The 21662-nt window shown below is 32.3% G+C and overlaps 1 protein-coding gene across 4 annotated transcripts in view; it reads left to right on the top strand.

Moving 5' to 3' along the window:
• The window catches only part of LOC115888487 (flocculation protein FLO11), a 244885-nt gene extending 228481 nt beyond the window's left edge, over positions 1-16404 (top strand). For 2 of the 4 annotated variants that reach the window (XM_030908234.1, XM_030908233.1), the window contains exons 10-18: positions 1330-2065; positions 2118-2314; positions 2376-2564; positions 2628-2731; positions 6687-6851; positions 6912-7076; positions 7211-7270; positions 9279-9469; positions 15959-16404. In XM_030908234.1, the coding sequence (XP_030764094.1) occupies positions 1330-2065; positions 2118-2314; positions 2376-2564; positions 2628-2731; positions 6687-6851; positions 6912-7076; positions 7211-7270; positions 9279-9469; positions 15959-16136 (1985 nt within the window). In that variant the 3' untranslated portion in view covers positions 16137-16404. Of the gene's footprint in view, positions 1-1329; positions 2066-2117; positions 2315-2375; positions 2565-2627; positions 2732-6686; positions 6852-6911; positions 7077-7210; positions 7271-9278; positions 9520-15958 lie in introns of all 4 variants that reach the window. The other 2 variants (XM_030908236.1, XM_030908235.1) reach the window with 2 other exon arrangements.
• The last annotated feature ends 5258 nt before the right edge of the window (positions 16405-21662 follow it).

The following is a 21662-nucleotide window of genomic DNA, read 5'->3' as shown; positions in this document are numbered from 1 at the left end:
GTTTTAATAGCAGGGAACATTTGCCATAGGAAATTGTGATTGATCTTCATGCAAAAACATGATTTGTGGCATTAAGGGAAATCCCAGAGGTGGCGGACAATCAGATCCTGTTGCAAATACTAATACATCGGAAAGGGTGACAATACTTTCCGGGTCGCCTAAAAGCATATTATGTGTATGTCTGTTATATCACATACATTCCGAATCCAATACATAACCTCTAAAATAAGAGATCACCGGAATTTTTTTTAGTCCCAGGTTCAGTATAGACGATGAGGAATAATTCTTCAAGTATTTTTAAAGGGAGTGTGATTTCAGAACAAAATATACGTTTGAATATTTATACTGGGATATTGCTTAATCTTGTCATATAGATCGTATGTCTCCAATACTTCAATTAATTGCCGCAGTGGTTCCCTAATTCTGTCTTTACTAATGAAGACTTTTGTGAATAAACTGGAAACTGGAGAGTTCGATGGGAATAACGCACCACTGTTTCCACTAACGCAGAAATTGACAGAAAAAGTGTAAATTTACAGAAAATCTGTAAATTTACAGAAATTTAGTAAATTTACAGAAAAAGTGTAAATTTTGCTAAAAATATTTTTCAATGTTGCGATGGAAGGCTCTACGCTTTCGTAAAAATGACACTCTAAATAGAATGACATATCATATGTAAACTTTTGACCTTTTGGCTTAAAAAATCGTATTTTAAACTTCAATCTAACATGCCATTATTGTGTTAAAACACTAAGTTTTAATCAAGGAACCTTGGAAAAATAGATTTGATTGTCTAATGTTTTTCGTGTCTTATCCTGGCCGGTTAAAAGATGCCCAAATTGTATTTTTATTCATATCTCAATTTTTTCAAATGAAACATGGGTGCCTCATTAGCATATTTGGAAAAATCATTTTTTTAAGATTAATTTGGTACCACACACTTGGTATTTCGAGTCAAATTATCGTTATAAACCGCATGTTACAATTTGAAATAAACCATATGCGAAAATGTCAAAATGTCAGATATGATATGTCATTCTATTCAGAGTGTCATTTTCTATCGAATAAGGTAAAAAAATACCGAGGGTGTCGTTTAAAAATAAAAGTTGCGGTAATTTCTGGTGAAACGAGAAGTGACCAAAAAGAACTGAATACGTCAATGAATCCTAATTTATATCACATACTAACATACCAAATCTCGTTTTTTATCTGAAAAATTAAAAAGTTATAGGTGTGAGCCACTTTTGAGACACTCGGTATAGTTTTAGTTATTAATTAATGTTAAAAATCGAACATTATAACAAAAATCAATGGAATTATGTATTTTAGGACTAGACGAACCACCTCAAGCATCTTCTCCCCTCTCAGCTGCTTTCTACACAAGCACCATGTCTAGTTCTGCAGCTGTTGAGGAAGCAATACAAGAAATACTTCCTGGAGAAAGTATTACAGAAGATAGCTTGTATCCTCTGTCAAATACGCCACCATCCCAATCCGAAAACGATTCCTTGGGTTTATCAACCCCCGTACCTTCACCAAGAATAGTATCCACTTCAATTCCATCACCACATCCAGGAAATAGCTTCAGTCCATCCCCGAAAACTTCCTGTTCCACTTCCGCTCTAGGAACTCAATGGGGAACCGCTACTACGCTTATGTTGCCCAATTCAGACGACCCACTTTTATCCAGCCAACCCAAAGACTTTGTTCCCAAGAAGAGAATACAGCTGAACGGTGTTCCTGTTAGACTGATAAGCAACAACGGATTGATAGAGTTAAACAGCACAAATTTTACTGGATTATTACTAGACGCCAATGGAGAAATTAAGTTGATCCAAACTGGGACTGGTGGATTACCAGCGAAGAATTTTGTGATGACCAATGCCCAGTTGGTGACGACAACGACGTCCAATCAGGATCCCGGAAATAAAGATAAACCTAAAATACATAAAGTAACCGTTGCTAAAGCTGTTCAACATCCATCATCGATTAAGCTGGTCAGAACTAAAACAGTTATCGACGCAAAGAAAGATGAGTGCAATGATATTTTCCTAAGTCCAACAACGTAAGTTTTAGGAATCTGTCTATTCTAGTACTAATCAAATTAAACATAACAGGATACCAACTGCGAGTCCTATAAAACCATCACGTAAAAGACTTAGAACAGAACCACTACAGCTTCCGGTATTTCATCAGTCGAAGCTGAGAGCTACCAGAAGCAAGCCACAAGGAGCGGCTCGGTATACACCTCAACCCATCCTAAATCCACAACGAACTGGAACAGGACTTTATACTAATATAAAACAAAAGTCCAGTAAGTATAAATTGAAAACTTTTAATATAATTAATTCCAATATTTTCTTCAAAATTCTTAGGTGAAGATGGAACCACATGGAATAGTGACCCCATTCCTGAAACTGATTCCACACCTCATATTAACATAGGTTCACAATATCAGTGCAGTCTGCCAAGTTATAAATCAGTACCTAGGCGAATATCACCAGAACCAGCCTATGAAGACCTACTTTGGGATCCTGGTATCGGCATATGTACCGATTCAGAAGGTTTGTATTGAGATGAATCAAATAATATAATCAGAGAGGATATTAATGAATTAATTTATCTAGTTGACATGTACTTGGAGTTTGCATGTTGCGCTGCTATTCCTGGCGGGGGAAGAAATAAGGAATACGCCATGCATTTATTGCATATGTGTGGAGGAAATATCCATGTAAGTTGATATAGTTTGTAAGTAGATGTGTGTAGATAATAGATGAAGAGGAATCGTCTATCTAATAATTCTATTTATAATAGGTGTTCATTTTATATCTAAATTCACAAAGGCCGCATGAAATTATCATGGCGATGCCGATGGCACGTTAGACGTTTACGAAACCGGTGATTGAATTTTTTGGAAAATTTGGATTTTTACTTAAAGGCACCTGCTCCATCTTTCTAAAATATTTTCAGTATTACAGTGTTGCTGCATCATTAGAAAAGTGGTAGCACCTTTTTTTATTTTAAATGAAACACCCAGTATAATATTACATTTTTGGAAGTTACTTTCATATCTCATAATTTTTCTATTATGCTAACCTATATCTCTAATAATGACAAAAACATGATCGTGAATAAGCACTGGGAAAATCATGAATTAAACATTTTTTTCGTCATACTATATTGTTATATTATTATAACATAAGCAAAATCAGAATGGAAAAGATGCATATAACGTCCGCCGGACGTTATCATAACGGCCGGCGGCCGTTAAGTTTCTAAGGTAATCGTAACGTCTGTCACCTGCAACAATGACTATTTATTGTCAGTTGGACTTTTCAAAAATTGGGAAAATAGACCATAGCGAGATGTCGCGAGAAATTCCGTTGGAAATACAGGAGGAAGCGGCTGCGGCTACTCAAAATTTACTTCCGACTATAACCAGAGAGAGATATCAGCAGGAATATGACAATTTTTTTGAAGTGGCGGCAGGATAGAAGTATAAACAGCGTAAATGAAGCGGTATTGCTGGCTTATGCTAAAAGAATGTCTGAAATGTATTCTCCTACATCACTGTGGACAAAGATATCCATGCTGAAGCTTGCGTTGAGAGTATATGAAAACATCGACATATCAAGGTAAAAAGCCATTATATTCTTCGATATTTAATCATACTCATCTAAATTATATTTGTTCATAGATTTGGTAAACTGTTCATGTTTCTGAGGCGCAAAAAACGAAGGTTATTCACCAAAAAAGCCAAAGTTCTGTCGGAGAATGACATAAATAATTTTCTACTGAATGCCGATGATTACACCTGGTTACTCGAAAAAAATTGTATTGGTGCTTGGTATTCTTGGAGCTTGTAGGCGCAGCGAGCTTTGGTCACTCACAGTTGATGATTTCGAAGATTCGGAGAAAAATATTCTTGTCTCATTAAGAAATACTAAAAATAAGAAAGATAGGAAATTTCTTATTCCAAAAACGGGCCTTCCGTTTGATGCCTATGGTTTATACAAAAATACATCAACCTGCGTCCTCGTAACTTTGACAATCCAAAATTTTTCATTGGTTACAAGAAAGGCAAGTGTGTTAAGCAAATCGTCGGTATACATACCATCGGGGAGCGTACCGCAGAAAATTGCAAAATTTTTGAACTTGGAGAATCCAGAACGTTATACAGGGCATTCATTTCGTAGATCATCAGCAACCATGCTCGCCGAAAATGGTGGTGATTTACTATCGCTAAAGGAGCTAGGAGGATGGGAGTCTTCAACAGTGGCAGAAACTTACATAGAAAAATCAGTTTCCAAAGAATGAAAAATAACAAATCAACTTTTTCATGATAGCTCCAAAAATAATGTGTCTTTAGTGGATACAAATATTTGCCATTCTTCAGTAGCATCATCTTCTTTCTATAAAATCTGTAAATCCCTGGGAAGGATTACAGATTTCTAAGAACAACAAGTGCACTTTTAATTTCCATGTTCATTATCATGAAAAATGAATTTTAGTATAAGACATTATGTATTTTTTATCCTTACTTGTGTTATTGTTCAATAAAATTTGTTATTAAATAGTAGTGTTTATTGCTCTAAAAAATCTGCAGTATGACGAAAAATCTAGAACGCAACACGGCCTTGGCTGCTTATGATCCTCGGCTATCGCCTCGGATCACAAACTTCAGCCCGGCCGTTATTTGTTGTTTATCGGCCTTATTACGTTAATAACTATAAAGGTGAAATTTGGTTCATAAGTTAACGAAAGTCGATATATTCGATATGTCTAAATAAACCGATTGGATATTACATAGAGAGAGCAAAAATATTATTTATTTCCGTTTGTTACAAATCAAATCTTTGATATTTTAAATTCAACCCTATGCATATAAAAGAATAATAAAATTGCTTTTTAACCATATATCATGTTCCTATACCTAAACCTTCCGGTTTCTTAAGTAGAGCTATATAAACATTAATAAATCTATTATAGTTTCATTTCATGAATTTCGTTACCATAGCAATTTTAGAAATTCAGCACGTAAACTCACTGATACCTTTGACTGATACTTATAAAGTTTGAATATTTGTGATGGTAACGATTTTCTTAACAAAACAATTATAATCTTTGATTGTAAGTGAATTATTATCTTTTAAATGACTGTACTGAAGAAACCAACCTGTTTAGGTGTAGGAATATGATGTATCGTTGAAAAGCAATTTTATTTGGGTTTCGATTATTTGGGTTTCGATTTTTTTAAATAATATATATATATATATATATATATATATATATATATATATATATATATATATATATATATATATATATATATATATATATATATATATATATATATATATATATATAGGCTTGAATTTAAAATAACAATAAGAAAGTGACTCTGCTGCTGCCGGCACCGCCGCGCCGGTTCCCTTAATGGTTGCCGGCTCTGGTTCCATTGACGGCTGAAAGAACGGCGGAAACTAACGCCTGGCAATAGCCAATTTTGCGAGAGCAGCTGTGGCTCCATGACTGAGGCCATCACTTCGTGAACGAGAGGTCCGTGGTTCATAGCAATCACAATACGTATTGCGTTGGTTTCACTCTTTTTGGTGGGGTTAGATTGATTATTTGGTGGAGTTAGTTGTGTTGGTTAAGTTGGTTATTTGGTGGGGTTGATTGCGTTGGATAGGTTAGCTATTTGATGGGGTTGGTTTGGTTTTTACTAATTTACATTTGTTTAGCGATTTTGGTTAGTCTTTGGGGTAAGTTGACATCTTTATTTTCGGAGCCGGCATCTGTCCTCCCGAATTGTGGAAGCCGGCGCCGGCAGCGGAGTCACTTCCTAAGAATAATTTAATAACCTTTTTATCTCGAAAACTATCAGAGATTGATATAGGTCCGTATAATAGAAAAAAATTTAGATATAGAAGTAGTATCGAAAAATATAGTAATATACCGGATGTTCAATTTAAAATAACAAAGATGCTACCACTTTTAATGCAGGTGCAGTGAGCAGGTGCCTTTATGCAAGAATCCAAATTTACAAAAAAATCGTACACGTATAACCCAATGTTACTGAAAATGCCAATAACGGGTAAATAAATATTTGTATTGGCATTGTGTATAAAAATATATTTTAACAAAACTTAAATTAAATCTTAAAACCGTAATACCCGACACTGATGCGGTCAGTACCTGAAAATATCATTGACTTATTGTTATACGAAAAAACCCTATTATCCTCGGCAAACGTACCGGATGGGTCCTACATGTTAAAGCTATCTGAATTACATTGGAACCTTTACTGGAATATATACCCATAAATGAAATTGGACCTATCTTTTGGCGTGTCACACTATACAACAACACGCCTTTTACATTTATAACAAAGGTGCTATCTATCAAGCATTAAGAATAGATTATAAATAATTTTATTAAAACAATTTTTTAAAAATATACATACATCGGGATAATTCTTTCGACTATATTCATTTTTTTGAAGAGTTGTTGCCTCACTATACCCAGATTATACTTTAGATAGACTATCACACTTTCTAGATGGTAACCGCAATTGGTGAATGTGACACTCGTTCCATATGATACTTAAGCAGTTAATATAAAAAAATGATAAAGGATTTCACGCTTATCAATCTTAACGACTATTTAAATTAAGCTATTTTTAGGAAGCCATGTTACGTCTGATGCAACCATCCCCGAGTTTACCCGCAGATCATCCTCTGTTAGCTTATTCTTACAGCGAAAGTGACAAATGGACGTCGGCCGAAACAGAACTGTTTCATCGTTGTCTGATGAAATTTGACAAGGATTTTAACAGAATATCCGAAGAAGTATAACCCTTTCCCTTTAATAAATAGCAATTTTATTTAAATTGAATGGTTTTGTTGCAGGTTAAAACAAAAACTGTCAAACAATGTGTTCAGTTCTATTACGTCTGGAAGAAAGTCTGCGCGGACGAATATGGTAGATTAAAGGCCATCAGGCAAATGAAAAGAAATCATAAAAATGTTTTGGAGACGGACGACAAGCCATACCCGGACGTGAGGTTATTAGGAGTAAGTGGTTTATTGTTTTACAATCTGTATGTTTGGGTAGAATATCAAATCAAGAAACGATTTGGCTTAAGTCAAAAATTATAAAGTGTATTGGCAATGGTATTACATAACATAACAGCGATTTGATCTTTCAGATTGCGGATAGTGAATCTCCAATGCGAAACTTTCTCTGCGAATATCCAGATTGTTCAGCTGTAAGTTTCATCTAAATTATTTAATTATACAGGGTGTCCCAGAAATAAATACAAATATTTTAACTGATAGTATATTTCGACCCCAGAAACACGCCTCTACGAGGTTTTTTTCGCGAAAGAAAAATAAAAATTTGGAATTTTTTGGAGAAATTTTCAGATTTTTTTTTAGTTTTTAGTTAAAAAACATTTCTTGATAGTACGGCAAGTAGTAGATTAAATTTACAAGAAAGAAACCCCAGAAAAGATCCAGTGATTCTCAAAATTTAAACAAAAAATCATTTTTATTTGGAAATTTTCAAAGTAAAATAACTCGGTTAATTTGGACTTGAAACTTTGAAAAACGGTAAAGAGAAAATATGTTTCTTTTATCGAGATCTACCACTTCTTAAAATATCTGTACTTATTTCTGGGACACCCTGTATATTTCATTATGCTGATAGCTAGGTATTCGATTTTTAAAAACTATTTGCATGATTATATTGTTTGACGGGACAAATTATATCTACCACAAGCTACAGATATAGTAACAGATGTAGATGATCCTATTCTGTAATATTTCATGTCCTGTAATATTTGATTTCGTACGTTATAAATCTATTATTGGAACTTTTATATTATTTTTATACCTACCATATGATCGAGAAAAAAAACAGTGTTAAAGACGGCTGGGGAATGACAATCGATAATAATTTTGTGTAAAGTCAATCTCTAGACGTCATATACTAAAAATCGACATAAAATTAACACTAATAATTATAAAAACTCAAAAAAGGATAGAACATTTCCAGAGACACAAATCTATTTCAAAAAGATATATTTTCTCAAAAAATAAATTACCCCCCAACCTTCTACAATGACTACAATGCCATTAAAAATAAAGAAGATGACTTCGAAATTGACTACAAAATTATCATCGATTGTCATTACCCAGCCGTCTTTGAAGCCGATTTCTTTCGATCGTAAATAGAAGCTTCATATAACATGTGATGCCGTTTTCTAAAACTTGCATGGTAAATTGGTTATTTTTTATCGCAAATGTAATTTAAACTAACATCCTCAGGAACATATTTCGTCCCATTTTAGTTCTCTTGATTCGTCATTTTTGCCTGATTTGAACCATGTTATATTGAGTTGGAAACTCGACGTTCCACTCACTTTTATGAGACTAAGAAAAGCAAAACGTTCTTTAAGCGAGAGAACGTAGAAGATCACGATAACCTTTTAGAAAATTATATAGAGAAGTATCTCCAATTTAGACAGGGATAATAGTAAAACACAGTAACGCAGTATGTAAATGGAACCAGTTAGTGAAACGACAGTATGTGAAACAAAAAAAGTCACATACAGTCTATAACTCATCATACATGGGGATATTCCTGTTGTAGGCGGACAGGATATTTCCCATCCTTCTCTGATAACAGATGTGCTTCCTACGAGTACTAGCTCCTCCGAGACCCCTACACCCTTCCAGGGTTAGGGTTTGGCCTTCCCAATAGGCATCTAAGGTTGATAGGATTGACGACGAAGCCATGTGTAGATTTTCCCAATTCGAAGAAGAAACGATGACTAATGTGGTGTTCTTTGCTAAGCAATGATTTTTTGAAAAGGATAGAACTATCTAATATAAGTTATATAACCTAGGGTTAGGAGGACTCTCCAATAAATCTGAAACGGTTACAGTGGAATAGGCCGATAGCCATCCTAAAAATATAATCTAAATTTCTCCCTGTTATAATGGATAATTATTCCAACCATTTAAGTGGCTTGTTTCTTACTCACTGTTTTTGAACCACTTTTGTAACTGGTTTTTGCAGAATCACAAAAGAATACAAAACTTATAGAAAGAAAAAGCCCCTTCTAAAAGCAGATGAAACATTTCGGCGCTCTCAACTCAATCTAATACGGTCCAAATCCGGAAAAAGCTACTCGTATATTTATAGACACCCGCCATGATAACTTAGGTTCTCATTTGTTCTACTCTCTATTAACTAACTCTTCTTGGTTTCAGAGTTTCAATTCTCGAGCCGCACTGAATGGCCACATCCGCATCCACGGCGGCACCGCTCGCACATCGCCCACGCCCTCTAACAGCGAGCGACGTCATGCCTCTTCCTCCACCAACACGTCGTTCTCTGTCACCTCCACCGTCTGTCATCCCGACTCCACCGACCAAGAGTACCCCTGTAAGATATGCGGGAAGTAAGTTGTGTAACACACAGATCGCGTCTGTGTCTCTCTAAAGCGATCAGGTAAATCTTCGGTGTGTTGTTGCGTCCTCTGCTTACGTGCTAATACTATTATATATACGTTTCTTTCACATAGATTTTTATATTTATGTCGAACACACCAACATCCAATGAACGGACCAGAGGTATCTTTTATTTTGGTTTCTTTTTTCCTCCGTAGTCAGGTTGTCGGCGGTTATGCGATAGAATTTTGCTCTTATTAAGTAACAACAAAAATACAAATAAATGCAAATCGTAAACAGGTAAATTGTTGACGTTTGGATGTACTCGTATAACTAAGCAAGTAAATACAAATGGATTAAACTAAAAAGTAACTTTGCAGTAATGGAAACATCAATAACATTCTTACCGATGCCTAGAAGCAGTCTGCTAAATGTAACTAGAATTCTTTACAAAATGATAAGTGACACACCACTTTGCAGTGGATCTAAATAAAGAAACTAAACAAGTCAAGAGCATCCATTCTGGATGAAGTTCAGCTTTCTGTATGTAATCATGTCATGTGTGTCTATTTGTGTGTCAAAAAAAATTGCCACAAATTTTCTAAACTATAATTGTAACATCGTCTAGGTGGCTTAGACGATGTTAAAACTTAAATAACGATATGCTTATATTTGTCTATGAGGTAGTGAAATTTTTTTGTACTTATTTTCCCAGTGGGTGAATATATAATAGTTTATTCGGATGGTGACATTAAATGACAATTTGTGAGTCTGGCTAAAATTTAAAATAAAATAAAAGTCCACTTATGATTCCAGTCATAAATATTTTATATTTATTAAAGTGAATCATTTATTAATAGAAAAACAGTCTAGCAAACTCCAAGTGGTGGAAAGTCAGTCTGGCCGAAAATTTGTGGATGCAAAAATTTGACAGATTTTTGAAATCCATAACCCTGAAACTCCATGCTTGAAACTTAACGTGTCATCTGGTACTATCATAACCTATAGTCAAAAGCAAGTCTGGCTGATTTACGAAATTGGCAAAGAGTACGGCGGCATCTTGATAATTGCAAAAATTACAAAATATTGGCTCTTATTTTCCCAGATTTGAAAATTTGTCACATGATAAATAATATTATAATTTCATAGAAAATACACGTCTGGTACATTTACAATCACGAAATCCACGCCAAACTCAAAAGTCAGGTCGTACATTTCGTATTTTTAGATGCGAAAATTTTTGACACTGCAATTTCGTGATTTTCAATATAGCAAAATCGAGAAACATTACTTTCAATTTCAAAAATTGCTCTAGATCCAAACCCATTCATATGATAAGTTAAGTCACCTTGACTAGATTTTTTATTGCTATAGCTCAAAAACTAAGGTAGATACAAAATCAAGAGATAGATTTTGTAGAGCATTAAATTTCCTACACAAATATTTGAGTTTAATATTAAATTAATATTAGTTATTAATACAACTTTCATTCACAACAATTATTAAATTATTGGCGAACAAAGTTTTTTGATGATGGACGATGTCTAGAAGTAAACCTTGTTTTGAACCACTAAAATCTTGTTTTTTGGATTCCTGGGATCAAAACTTTGAAAAAAGTGTGTTTGGCCATAGTCAAATTTCGCCCTAAACCAATACTTTTCTTACCATAAATTATGAAAAGTAAAAACATGTGGAGATGACATCAGTCACCTGTATAATTGAACATGCCGAATTTAGCGCGCCTGACGAGCGTTGGACGAGAGTGGCAAGGCTTTCGGGATGTTCCACATTCCTAGCCAGACTATATTTTCGGTTGTTAGGTTAGGTTTATAATATAAACTATCATCCGACAAATTTTTAAGACTGCGAAAATAAGGGCAATGGTTTCAATAATGTTTATACAATTTTTCACCTGCCAGACATATTACCCATTCTAACGAGAGAATGGGTTACCCATTCTCGCGAGACTATTCTTTTTTTTTAACTGCACAACATCTCTCACTAATAGAACTATTTTTATCGCTGGAAAAAAGTACAGTATATTTGTACTTTATAACGCATTTTCCGCCCAACCCATCGGAGCCCCCCCCCCCTTTAAATTATTAAATTTGCTTAGAATAAAATATCGAATAATTCTATCGATTGCCGATTGGGAAAATAAGTACAGAAAATCTTCACTGTCTTCTGGACTATGTAAATAATTGTGCATATAGTCAGATAGACAAATATAAATAAATATCTATTCTATTTATTATCCATTAATCCATTACTTATTTTTTATTGAAATGCAACGAGTGATGAGATTTCTCCTCCAAACTGACAATATTAAAGCCTATTAAAACTGTAAAAGTAACACTACAATAATTTTGACAAGTATCTGCTTTACTTCTAATAAATAAATAATCAAACTAATGTAAAATGACAACGTCGCATATCCGGTTCTAATCCGACACGGCTTTTTTCTGTCCCAGAGATAAAGACAGAAATATTTCCTCCATTTTCCGCCATACGTTGGGAAACTTATTTTCAAGCATGCAATATGTTGTTTTTTCCTATTTTATTTTTCTGCCCACTCTCTTATACAACTGGAGTTTTTGAGTCATTTTTAGAACGCACGTCAGCACGTCACAACAAAATACTGACAGTTTTTGCCTAAACATTAAAATAATAATTCTAAATATTTTACTTAAATATAATAAACATTCTTTATAATAAGAGCTTTAATTAAATTAAACAAAAAGTAAAAATACATTGATTCTAACAAAAAGAAATAAAGAATGATACTGTGTCACATTTCTCATTTTCATTAAATACACGTTAGAAATAAGTATATTTGGTCGTAACTCCACAACTACATTAATTCAAAATATGATTACTTTATGAAAAATTGTATAATCATTAAGCTTATTGAGCTTATTAATCTCTTCTCATTGACTTTCGTAATTTGGAGTTCTATTTTTATTTTAAAGTATCAATTCTTTGAGAATAAACAAACCTACATGAAAAAACTAAAGACTCCTTATATACTAACACAACACAGACTGCTTTTCTTCTCTGTCTGGAAAATAGATTTAGCTATTATTCTTTTTTCTTCAAACTCTAGATCTAGCAATTAATACAAAAATCTATAATCGTGTACCTTTGTCGTATAATTTTGCTCAAAAAACGTAATAATTATATGTTTTATCATAATATATGCGTTTAGGATGCTCCGAATGTAAATATTAAAATTTATTTGTGAGAAAGATGGTATTAGCAAAATTCTCTTTAGTAAATAATTTTCATAATACCTGTGTTCAGGATAATCCAATTTTGTAAGTAAATTATATAAAGATTATAACAGTTAATCGATAACTCTGGAAAACAAAAACTTAAGTCAAAATAGAGTATAAAGTTAATTAAAGTTTTACTCTTGACTTGCGTTACATTATTGTTCATATAATAGAGCTCCATAAACTGTACTTTTGGGCTTAAATTACATAGGAAACTAGTCAATTCGCATTGTGTTCGGACATGCATATCTCTAGGATCCTCGAGGCTATAGGGGATTAAAATATCTAAACTAGAACTATATTCCATCTAACGGAATATCGTGTAAACTAGTTAAAATATATGCGTTTGAAACAAAGTTAATTGCATACCGCAATTTCGATGTAGTCGAAATATTTTATGGGAATGTATAATTTATATTCTGAATATACAGGGTCGCTGTTATATATGGAAACGGTCGATTATTAGCTAAAATATAAGAGGTACCGCAAAAAGTTAAATAAAAAAGTTATAGGATTTTTAAATATCTATTAGCGAGTAATAAATTTAAGTATACAGGGTTAGGTTAGGTTGTCATAAAGTCGTGGCACATAAAAGTTTCATTTTTTTTTTTAATAGAACCCCCTCTATATTTCAATTCTTCCTTTACTTCTAAACAAAAATCGAAATACACAATGTACCTCAAACCAACCGTTTCCGCGTTATTGACTTTTGAAAATGTCACTTATACAATTTGATTTAATTAATTTCGATATGTTCAGTTTCATTTAACGATGCTATTCTGCCGAATCTGTGACACTGTTGTAATGGGTTTTTAAATGCCTATTAGCTACTAGTAAACTTAAGTATACAGGGTCGGTCATAAAGTTGTGGCACATCAAACTAAAATGAAACCTTAAAATCAAATTTAAATCAATCTTAAACGAGACCTCCTGTATATTATTGCATATTTCATTTCTTCCTTCAATTTTAAGCAATAATCGTAATACACAATGTACATGGTGGGTCAAATTCGACGCTTTTAAATGGAAACACCCTTTTCTATAGGAGATAGAAGAAAACTAATATCGGTGTCTGGAGCTCAATTTTCATAAAAAACATGATGGTGAAAACCGCACATCAATATCTGTTACTGTTTCGGAGTTACGAGGTGTTTTTTAAAAATGTGCATTTTTAACAAATCGCTGTAACTTTTTTGCTACGGAAAATTTTGTATTTCTATGAAAACATTTCCAAAACACCCTTTTATGTAGAATTAACGGTTTAAGTATACTTTTTTTAAAATTAATAATTTAAGAGTTATCAACAGAAAAATTGATTTTTTATTTGGGACACCCTCTATATTTTTAATTAACTGAAAAGAATTGAAAATTACCTTTCCAAAAATATAGCACACTTGATATTTTGTTATAATCCCCTTCGAAATACAGAATTTTTAAAAGTTCGCCACTTTTAACTAGTAGGGTTTGGACCCCTTATTGATGATATGCCCTTAATGGAACTCGAAAATATATTTTTCCAGCAAGACGACGCGACGCACCGTCTCAGAACGCTGAAGTTATTAGCAAATTTTTGCAGCCAATTTCAAGAATAATTGAATAGCTAACAAGATCCCAGCCGTTGGCCGTCGAGGTTGCCTGACTTAGTGCCCATGGATCTAATCCATAATTCCTCCGTATAATCTAGACAAGAATTAGAAATACTTAGCTGTTATGAGGGGGTATTTTTCACCCATTCTGAATTAAAAAAATCCGCGAGAAATGTTCAAAAACGGCCCCGTCTGTCCATAACAGAAGACGGTCGATATGTCGAACACCTGTAGCAAAATCTCATGTCTTGGTTTGCTATTTATTTTTATTGTTATTAGATATAGTTTAAGTGTGTTGATGTTGGTTAAATATATTTTAAATTGTTATAAAATTCTGCAGCTCTCATTGCAAATATTATTTTCGTTTTAATTGATGCTCACAGCTAGAATTTTTTGCATTACAGCCGGTGCCGTTCAAAGCCTACTAATTTAAAGCGGGCGAAGTGTGTTATATTTTTGGAAAGCTAATTTAAAATTATTTTCAATAAATTAATAATATACAGGATGTCCCATATAAAAAATAAATTTTTCTGTTTATAATTCGTAAAATATTAATTTTAAAAAAAGTATACTTAAACCATTAAATTCTACGTAAAAAGGTGCTTTGGAAATGTTTTCATAAAAATAAAAAATTTTCCATAGCAAAAAAGTTACAGCGATTTGTTAAAATGCATATTTTTGAAAAGCACCCCGTAACTCCGAAACGGTAACAGATATCGATATGCGGTTTTCACCATCATGTTTTTGACAAAAATTGAGCTCCAGACACCGATATTAGTTTTTGTCTATCTCCTATAGAAAACGGTGTTTCTATTTAAAAGCGTCGAATTTGACCCACCCTGTACATAAATTGAAGAATTGAAATGTTAAATGAAAATTTTGTAATTTCCAGACTTGATATAATCTCATTTTATACATCTGTAAATGCTAACTTGAAATCTAAATGTAAATGAAACTGAACATATCGAAATTAATTAAATCAAATTGTTTAAGTGACATTTTCAAAAGTCAATAACTCGGAAATAGTTGGTTTGAGGTACATTGTGTACATTTCGATGTTTGCTTAAAATTTAAGGAAGAATTGAAATATGCAATAATATACAGGCGGTTCTATTTAAAAAAATAACCCCTCCCCCTTTCATGTGCCAGGACTTATCATCCACCCTGTATACATGAATTTATTACTCGCTAATAGAAATTTAAAAATCCTATAACTTTTGTATTTAACTTTTTGCGGAACCTTCTATATTTTACCTAATAATCGACCGATTTCCATACATAAGAGTGGCCCTGTATAACTGAATACAGTAAAATGCAAAATTTACTTTATACAAAAAAGCAAGCAACTGCGTCTTATTTTAGAAGGTATTAATAATTTTGAAAAGTTTGTGTTAAAAATCTACATAACTTTGTATTTAACATAGTAAATGAATCTATGAAGTGATAATTTAGATTTTTGATAAAATTGATATTAAAACAAACAGCTATATAAGCTTGGCAAAAAAACTATTTTACTCAGAGTATAATATTTTATATCTTAGTACCTAACTTCAAAACACTAAAAACTCTCAGCTAAATTATACGACACAGGTGCCTAAGAACTACTTAAAAATAACACCTTCCCTTTTATTACCACCTACAGAGTGTTCCCAAAGATCAAAAGCCGCAGTGCTCACATGAAGTCCCATCGGCCGCCCGATGCCGAACCTTCGAAACGTCGGAACAGCGAAGCCAGGGAACACAAGGAACCCAAAGAAGTAAAAGATTTCACTTCGAACGGTAGCTACGAGCTCTCCGTGCCAAGCCCTTTTAGTTTGTAGTACCTTAACATTATCTAGTTTTAACGAATGATTTTCTAAAAGTAATCAGTGAAGAGGTCTCGATGTCAACCAAGCTTTTACTTTCCAAATTTAATAATGCTGAACCTTTGGTAAACACAGATAATATTAAATAGAGTTTACCTTTACTTTTGAGACGAACCACCGGATATATTTGCGTCTCAAAAATGGCTCGCCCATATAACGTTTTTATTTTTTCAGATAACAAAATAGATTTGTTATGTTAGTATATGGTATAAATTAGGATTGATTGACGTATTAAATAATTATTTTTGGCCACTTCCTGTTTCACCGGAAATGATTACAACTTTTTATTTTTATAGCACCCTCTGTATATTTCTAAATAGAATGACATATCGTATGTCAACTTTTGACATTTTCGCATGTGGTTTATTTTGTAACATGCGGTTCGTAACGACAATTTGACTCAAAATAGCAAGTCTGTGGTATCAAATTATTCGTAAAAAAATGCTTTTTTCAAATATGCTAATGAGCCACCCTTGTTCCAAAAAAAATTTCCTTCCTTATTGAAAAAATTGAGATATGATAAAAAAACGATTTGGGTATATTTTAACCGGCCAGGACAAGACACGAAAAAACATTAGATCATTAAATCTATTTTTCAATTCTTCTGATTAAAAATTAGTGTTTTAAACGCAGCCATGGCACAATAGATTAAAATTTAAAATACAATTTGCTCTTAAGTGAAAATGTCAAAAGTTGACATGACATGTAATTCTATTCCGAGTGTCATTTTCTATCGAATGAAGTGAAAATATACCGAGGGTGCTATTTAAAACTAAAAAGTTGTAATCATTTCCGGTGAAACAGGAAGTGACCAAAAACAATTGAATACGTTAATCAATCCAAATTTATGCCATATACTAACATAACAAATCTCGTTTTGTTATCTAAAAAAATACAAACGTTATAGGGGTGAGCCACTTTTGAGAAGCACCCGGTATACCTTAGATTCATTATAAACTGTGTATCATACGCAAATGCTGGAAATTATAAATGTATTATTATACGTTCTAAACAGATAATTTTAGACTCAACACTTTCCGTAAATATATTTTATTTACATTCCATCATTAGTGACATTTGTGTTTAGCCGTCTTGACTCATGTACGACATCGAAACTAACTGACTGTGTTTTCTAGCAATGATATTAATCAAAAATTTATAGTTAGTGACTTGGTTGACTCGAGGACCATTCAAAATCAAAACACGGTCACCGGCAATCAAAAACAAAGCAACAAAAATGAGTCAGATCAAAACAAAAAACACAAAGCTAAATACTGTACGATTTTATAAAAAGACATATTAACTTAGAAACATTTAAAATTTTAGGATATTAAAAAAATGGTAAACAAATATAAATAGTATAGAATTGTATAAAAGAATAAAAAAACTTCAATCCATAGAATACAGAGATATATATTTAATATTTATTGGGGTTGTGTTACGTTACATCAGATGTAACGTTAGTGCCTTTAAGAGTCGAGTGAGACAGACACAACAAAAATAAACACATTTTTAGAGCACAAGTTACTATCAACGATAAGAATTTTCGGGATTATTATTCTTAGGTGCTCAACATTCAGTAGCCTAGATGAACCGAACGAATCAGAAATAAAGAAAATCGTGACATGATCATTACTACTAAAACTAAAAAACTCAACAGTGCCTATGAGAATCTAGGCTAAAACGATATTGGCTTCATCAACTAAAAGATTTTTTCGATTCATCTCGCGAAAGGAAAAACAAGTATAAATTTAATAATACTGAGCAATAAGATCTGAACTCAAGTTGTTAAATCAAATATCAAAAAATAAATAAAAATGGCCATAGATATAAACAAACTATACGTATTTTAATGTTACGAACCCACTCACTTGTCACAGAATTTACTTAAGTTTATTATCCTGGCTGGCGATGGATTGTGTGAAACTATCATGTGTGAAAAAATAGTATAGAAAAGAATCTCTAAGTTTATAGTTTCATATAACAGGAAACTAGTAACAGTAACTAAAAAACAGTATAGTCATTAATATTACTTAAATAAACTTTTTTAAATGTCTTGAGAACAACTTAAGATTTTAAATACTAGTAAAATTAAATTTAAAATTTAAGCAAGCAGTGAAGTTTTCTTATAATAAATATATTTTCAAAACATTCTGCAGAGTTACGTATGAATTATATAGATTCTCCAATCCATCGACCAGCACATTATGTAGACTAAATAATCTAGGATGGAGGAATTGCTCAAAAAATATACGACATTATTTCTACATGTTTTCCCATTTTTTTAGGTACTATATAAGTATTAACAATGAACTACTTTTAAGATATATACATAAATATATCGTATATAAGATTATTTTAATAAAATATAAAACGGTACTAACTCTTCTTGTCTACTAAATTTTAGGTCTTTAGATTGACCAGAAATATCTTCTTCCTTAACTGCAAACCGACTTTTCTTACAAAATTATTAATTAAATCGAAGTAAAAAATCTTGCAGTTAAAGAAAAACATGTCCTATTGTAGTTAAATGTAAATAGAGACTAGTCAAACCCTATATAAAAATATAATGTGCCATAAAAGTGAATTACTCGAGACAAGTGATACAGTTCGTAGTTTTTTTTACTCAAAAAAATGGCGCCGCCCCTGTACAGGTTCGGTGCCACTTTAACTCTGTGTTGTGATCTTTTTAAAGTCTATTACTATGAATCTATATCTATATTATTACCTATTGATTAAAAAAATATTTGTATATGTTACCGTATGTATGATATTAGAGTATTTATTATAGACACGGCTTACGTTACCCACAAGTAAGGGGCTAAATTTCCAAACCACAAGAAAATAAACGACAATCTACATAATTTTAAATGAGAGATGGCCTCTCTCTGTCTCTCAGTATCGATGTTTTCTAATGAAGTCGTTTTAGTAACGATAATAAAATACTTTAAAATAGATAATAGTGGGCTTTTAATATAGATAAATGTTGTTAAATGTTTTTATTAATAATCGTAAGTATGTGTGTGTCCCACACTATTCACCCAACTATAATGCTGTCGATACACAAAAATTTGTTTGAAACATATCAAGAAGGAGCTTAAACAAAATAATATATAAAAACAATCTTTCTTGTTAAATTGTTAATAGTTGATTAATGATTCATAGACAAAAGTATAAAAACAATCAAAGTGAAAAGAGTAGTTTAGGAAAAATACTCATTCTGTGATATACTCACTGTATTTTTATTTACAGGATAATTCTATTCAAATCCAGATAGAGTCAGTATACAGTATCCTTATAAAAAAATAAAATTCATTGACTTGAAACTGAAATAAAAAATTATACTGAATAAAAAAAAGCATCAAAGGTGTCAGCCAACATCAACAAATTAATTATTTTATGCTTGTCAAAGTCAAAATTAAGGTAAAACTAAAGCCTAGCCATAGTGGATTAGAATCCTCAGCTTGCCGCCAAAACTTATAATTGTTTTGAAGCGCATACGTTGTAGGGCGCTGCTATAGCGGTTGCTAAGAGCAACCGCAATCAAGAACAGAAATAATTTTCTCTTGTCAAAGCAGTCAAAGGTAGAATCTTCAAAAATTATAAAATCTTTCAAAACTTAAAACCTCATTGAAAAAATACCGAAAACTGTTTAAAGTGTCCATTTTCAAAGTAAATATTGCTATCTTGTGAGTTTAATTTAAATTTTATTTACTCCCGTGATAATTGTGAAAAACTGGCATTAAAAACTTAAAAAACTGTATGAACTGTAAACTGCAAAAACCATCGTGGATCGTGGCATAACTTCGGTTTCCAATATTTCTTTTTATACAAAATATCCAATATCATTTTATCAATCCAATATTTTTTTATACATAAAATAAAGTTTCTTATATGCAAAACACTATTATAGTACGAGAGCTAGCAACGTCAGGAAAACAAGTATTTTAAGAAAGCTTACTCTTTAATATATCGTTTACTATGCTCTCTGCAACAGCATGCGGCCCGTCTGGCTGCCGGTAAACGTTGCGTTCCCTACTGCGCATTGAAAGAAGATCTTATATTTTTATTAGTCGTTTAAATTCTAGTATTGAATATAAACCGAGCGAATCTCCTTAACGCAGCGCGTAGAGGTTCCGCCCATCAAATGAGGAGTTAGAGACCAGGCCGGGGTAAAAACTTTTTTATTTTATTTTCGTTTATATTCAGATAGTAAGTTATTAAATAATTCTGTTGATTAAAAAAAAACAAATATTTAATACTTAACTATCAGAATATAAACGAAAATAAAATGAAAATGTTTTTGCCCTGACCCGGTCTCGAACTCTGAATTCTCGGCTCGTAGTCGGAAACTCTACGCGCTGCGCTATGGAGACTTGTGCGATTTAAATTCAATATTAGAATTTAACGGACTAAATAAAAAAAAATAGGATCTTCTTTCGATGCGCAGTAGTGAACGCAACGGGTATCGGCGGCCAGATGGGCCGCATGCTGTTCCAGATATATAGTAAAAGACATATCAAAGAGTCAGTTTTCTTAAAATACTTTCTCGAAAACGTTGCTAGCTCTTAGACTATTAAAATAATAATAAATTTGAATAAATAATATTTGGCGATATAATTTCGAAAAAAGTCGAACCGCTCCGAAAATATCAAAAGCTTTATTGGAGAGCAACCGTTGTAAGAATAGCGCCCAATAGTTTTACATTGTCCTTATGGGCACTTTCCAATCTAAACTTGTTTCTTGTATCTATAAAGCTTTGAAACATACAATAAGTACTTCAAGTTTCTTTTTCACTTTCACTATCAATATCAATAATTTCAAATGAAACCTCGAACTTGAATATTGTCTAGACGGCTGCTATGACGTTTTTTTAAATATTGATTATATTATAATAATCATTAAATCTTCAAGAAAAACATATAAATTGATGTCACTTTTTTAGATGATTTTATTTGAAGAAAAAGACGGACTAATATCTAATTATAGTTATATCAATATAAACGAACAAAATAAACGTTTTTTTTCATCACAGAACGCTCATCTGGTTTATCAGTACCACAGTATAAAAAACTTTTATATGTATAAAAAACTTTTATACTGTGTTAGAATCATCCTGCATAATATTGTATAAGTAAAACCTATTTCACCTGGCATAAATGACTCATTGTCTCAAAACATGTGCCAAATTAAATTATTAGTTACAAAAAAGAGGTATTTGTGGCATTATAGCGTACTTTCTGCAGTGTTGTGAACAGTTTATAGATTTGGTAATAAATAATAATTATATTAATATCAAATACGTACTAACTCTCCATAACTATATCCAAACATATTTGTATAATATATAAACATAATTATATATACATACTAATCCACCCATTTGTTCATGTTCCTATACAAATATCATCATGATTGATCACACCATTTCTATGGACTGTTCAATTTAATGTTGAATTGATGTTGCTTGACCCTTACTTA

This window comes from Sitophilus oryzae, unplaced genomic scaffold (genome assembly GCF_002938485.1).
Source record: "Sitophilus oryzae breed Bouriz unplaced genomic scaffold, Soryzae_2.0 scaffold_771_pilon_pilon, whole genome shotgun sequence".
Taxonomy (NCBI): Eukaryota; Metazoa; Arthropoda; class Insecta; order Coleoptera; family Curculionidae; genus Sitophilus; species Sitophilus oryzae.
The sequence above is the reverse complement of the archived record's forward strand: the minus strand, read 5'-3'. Positions and strand labels throughout refer to the sequence as shown.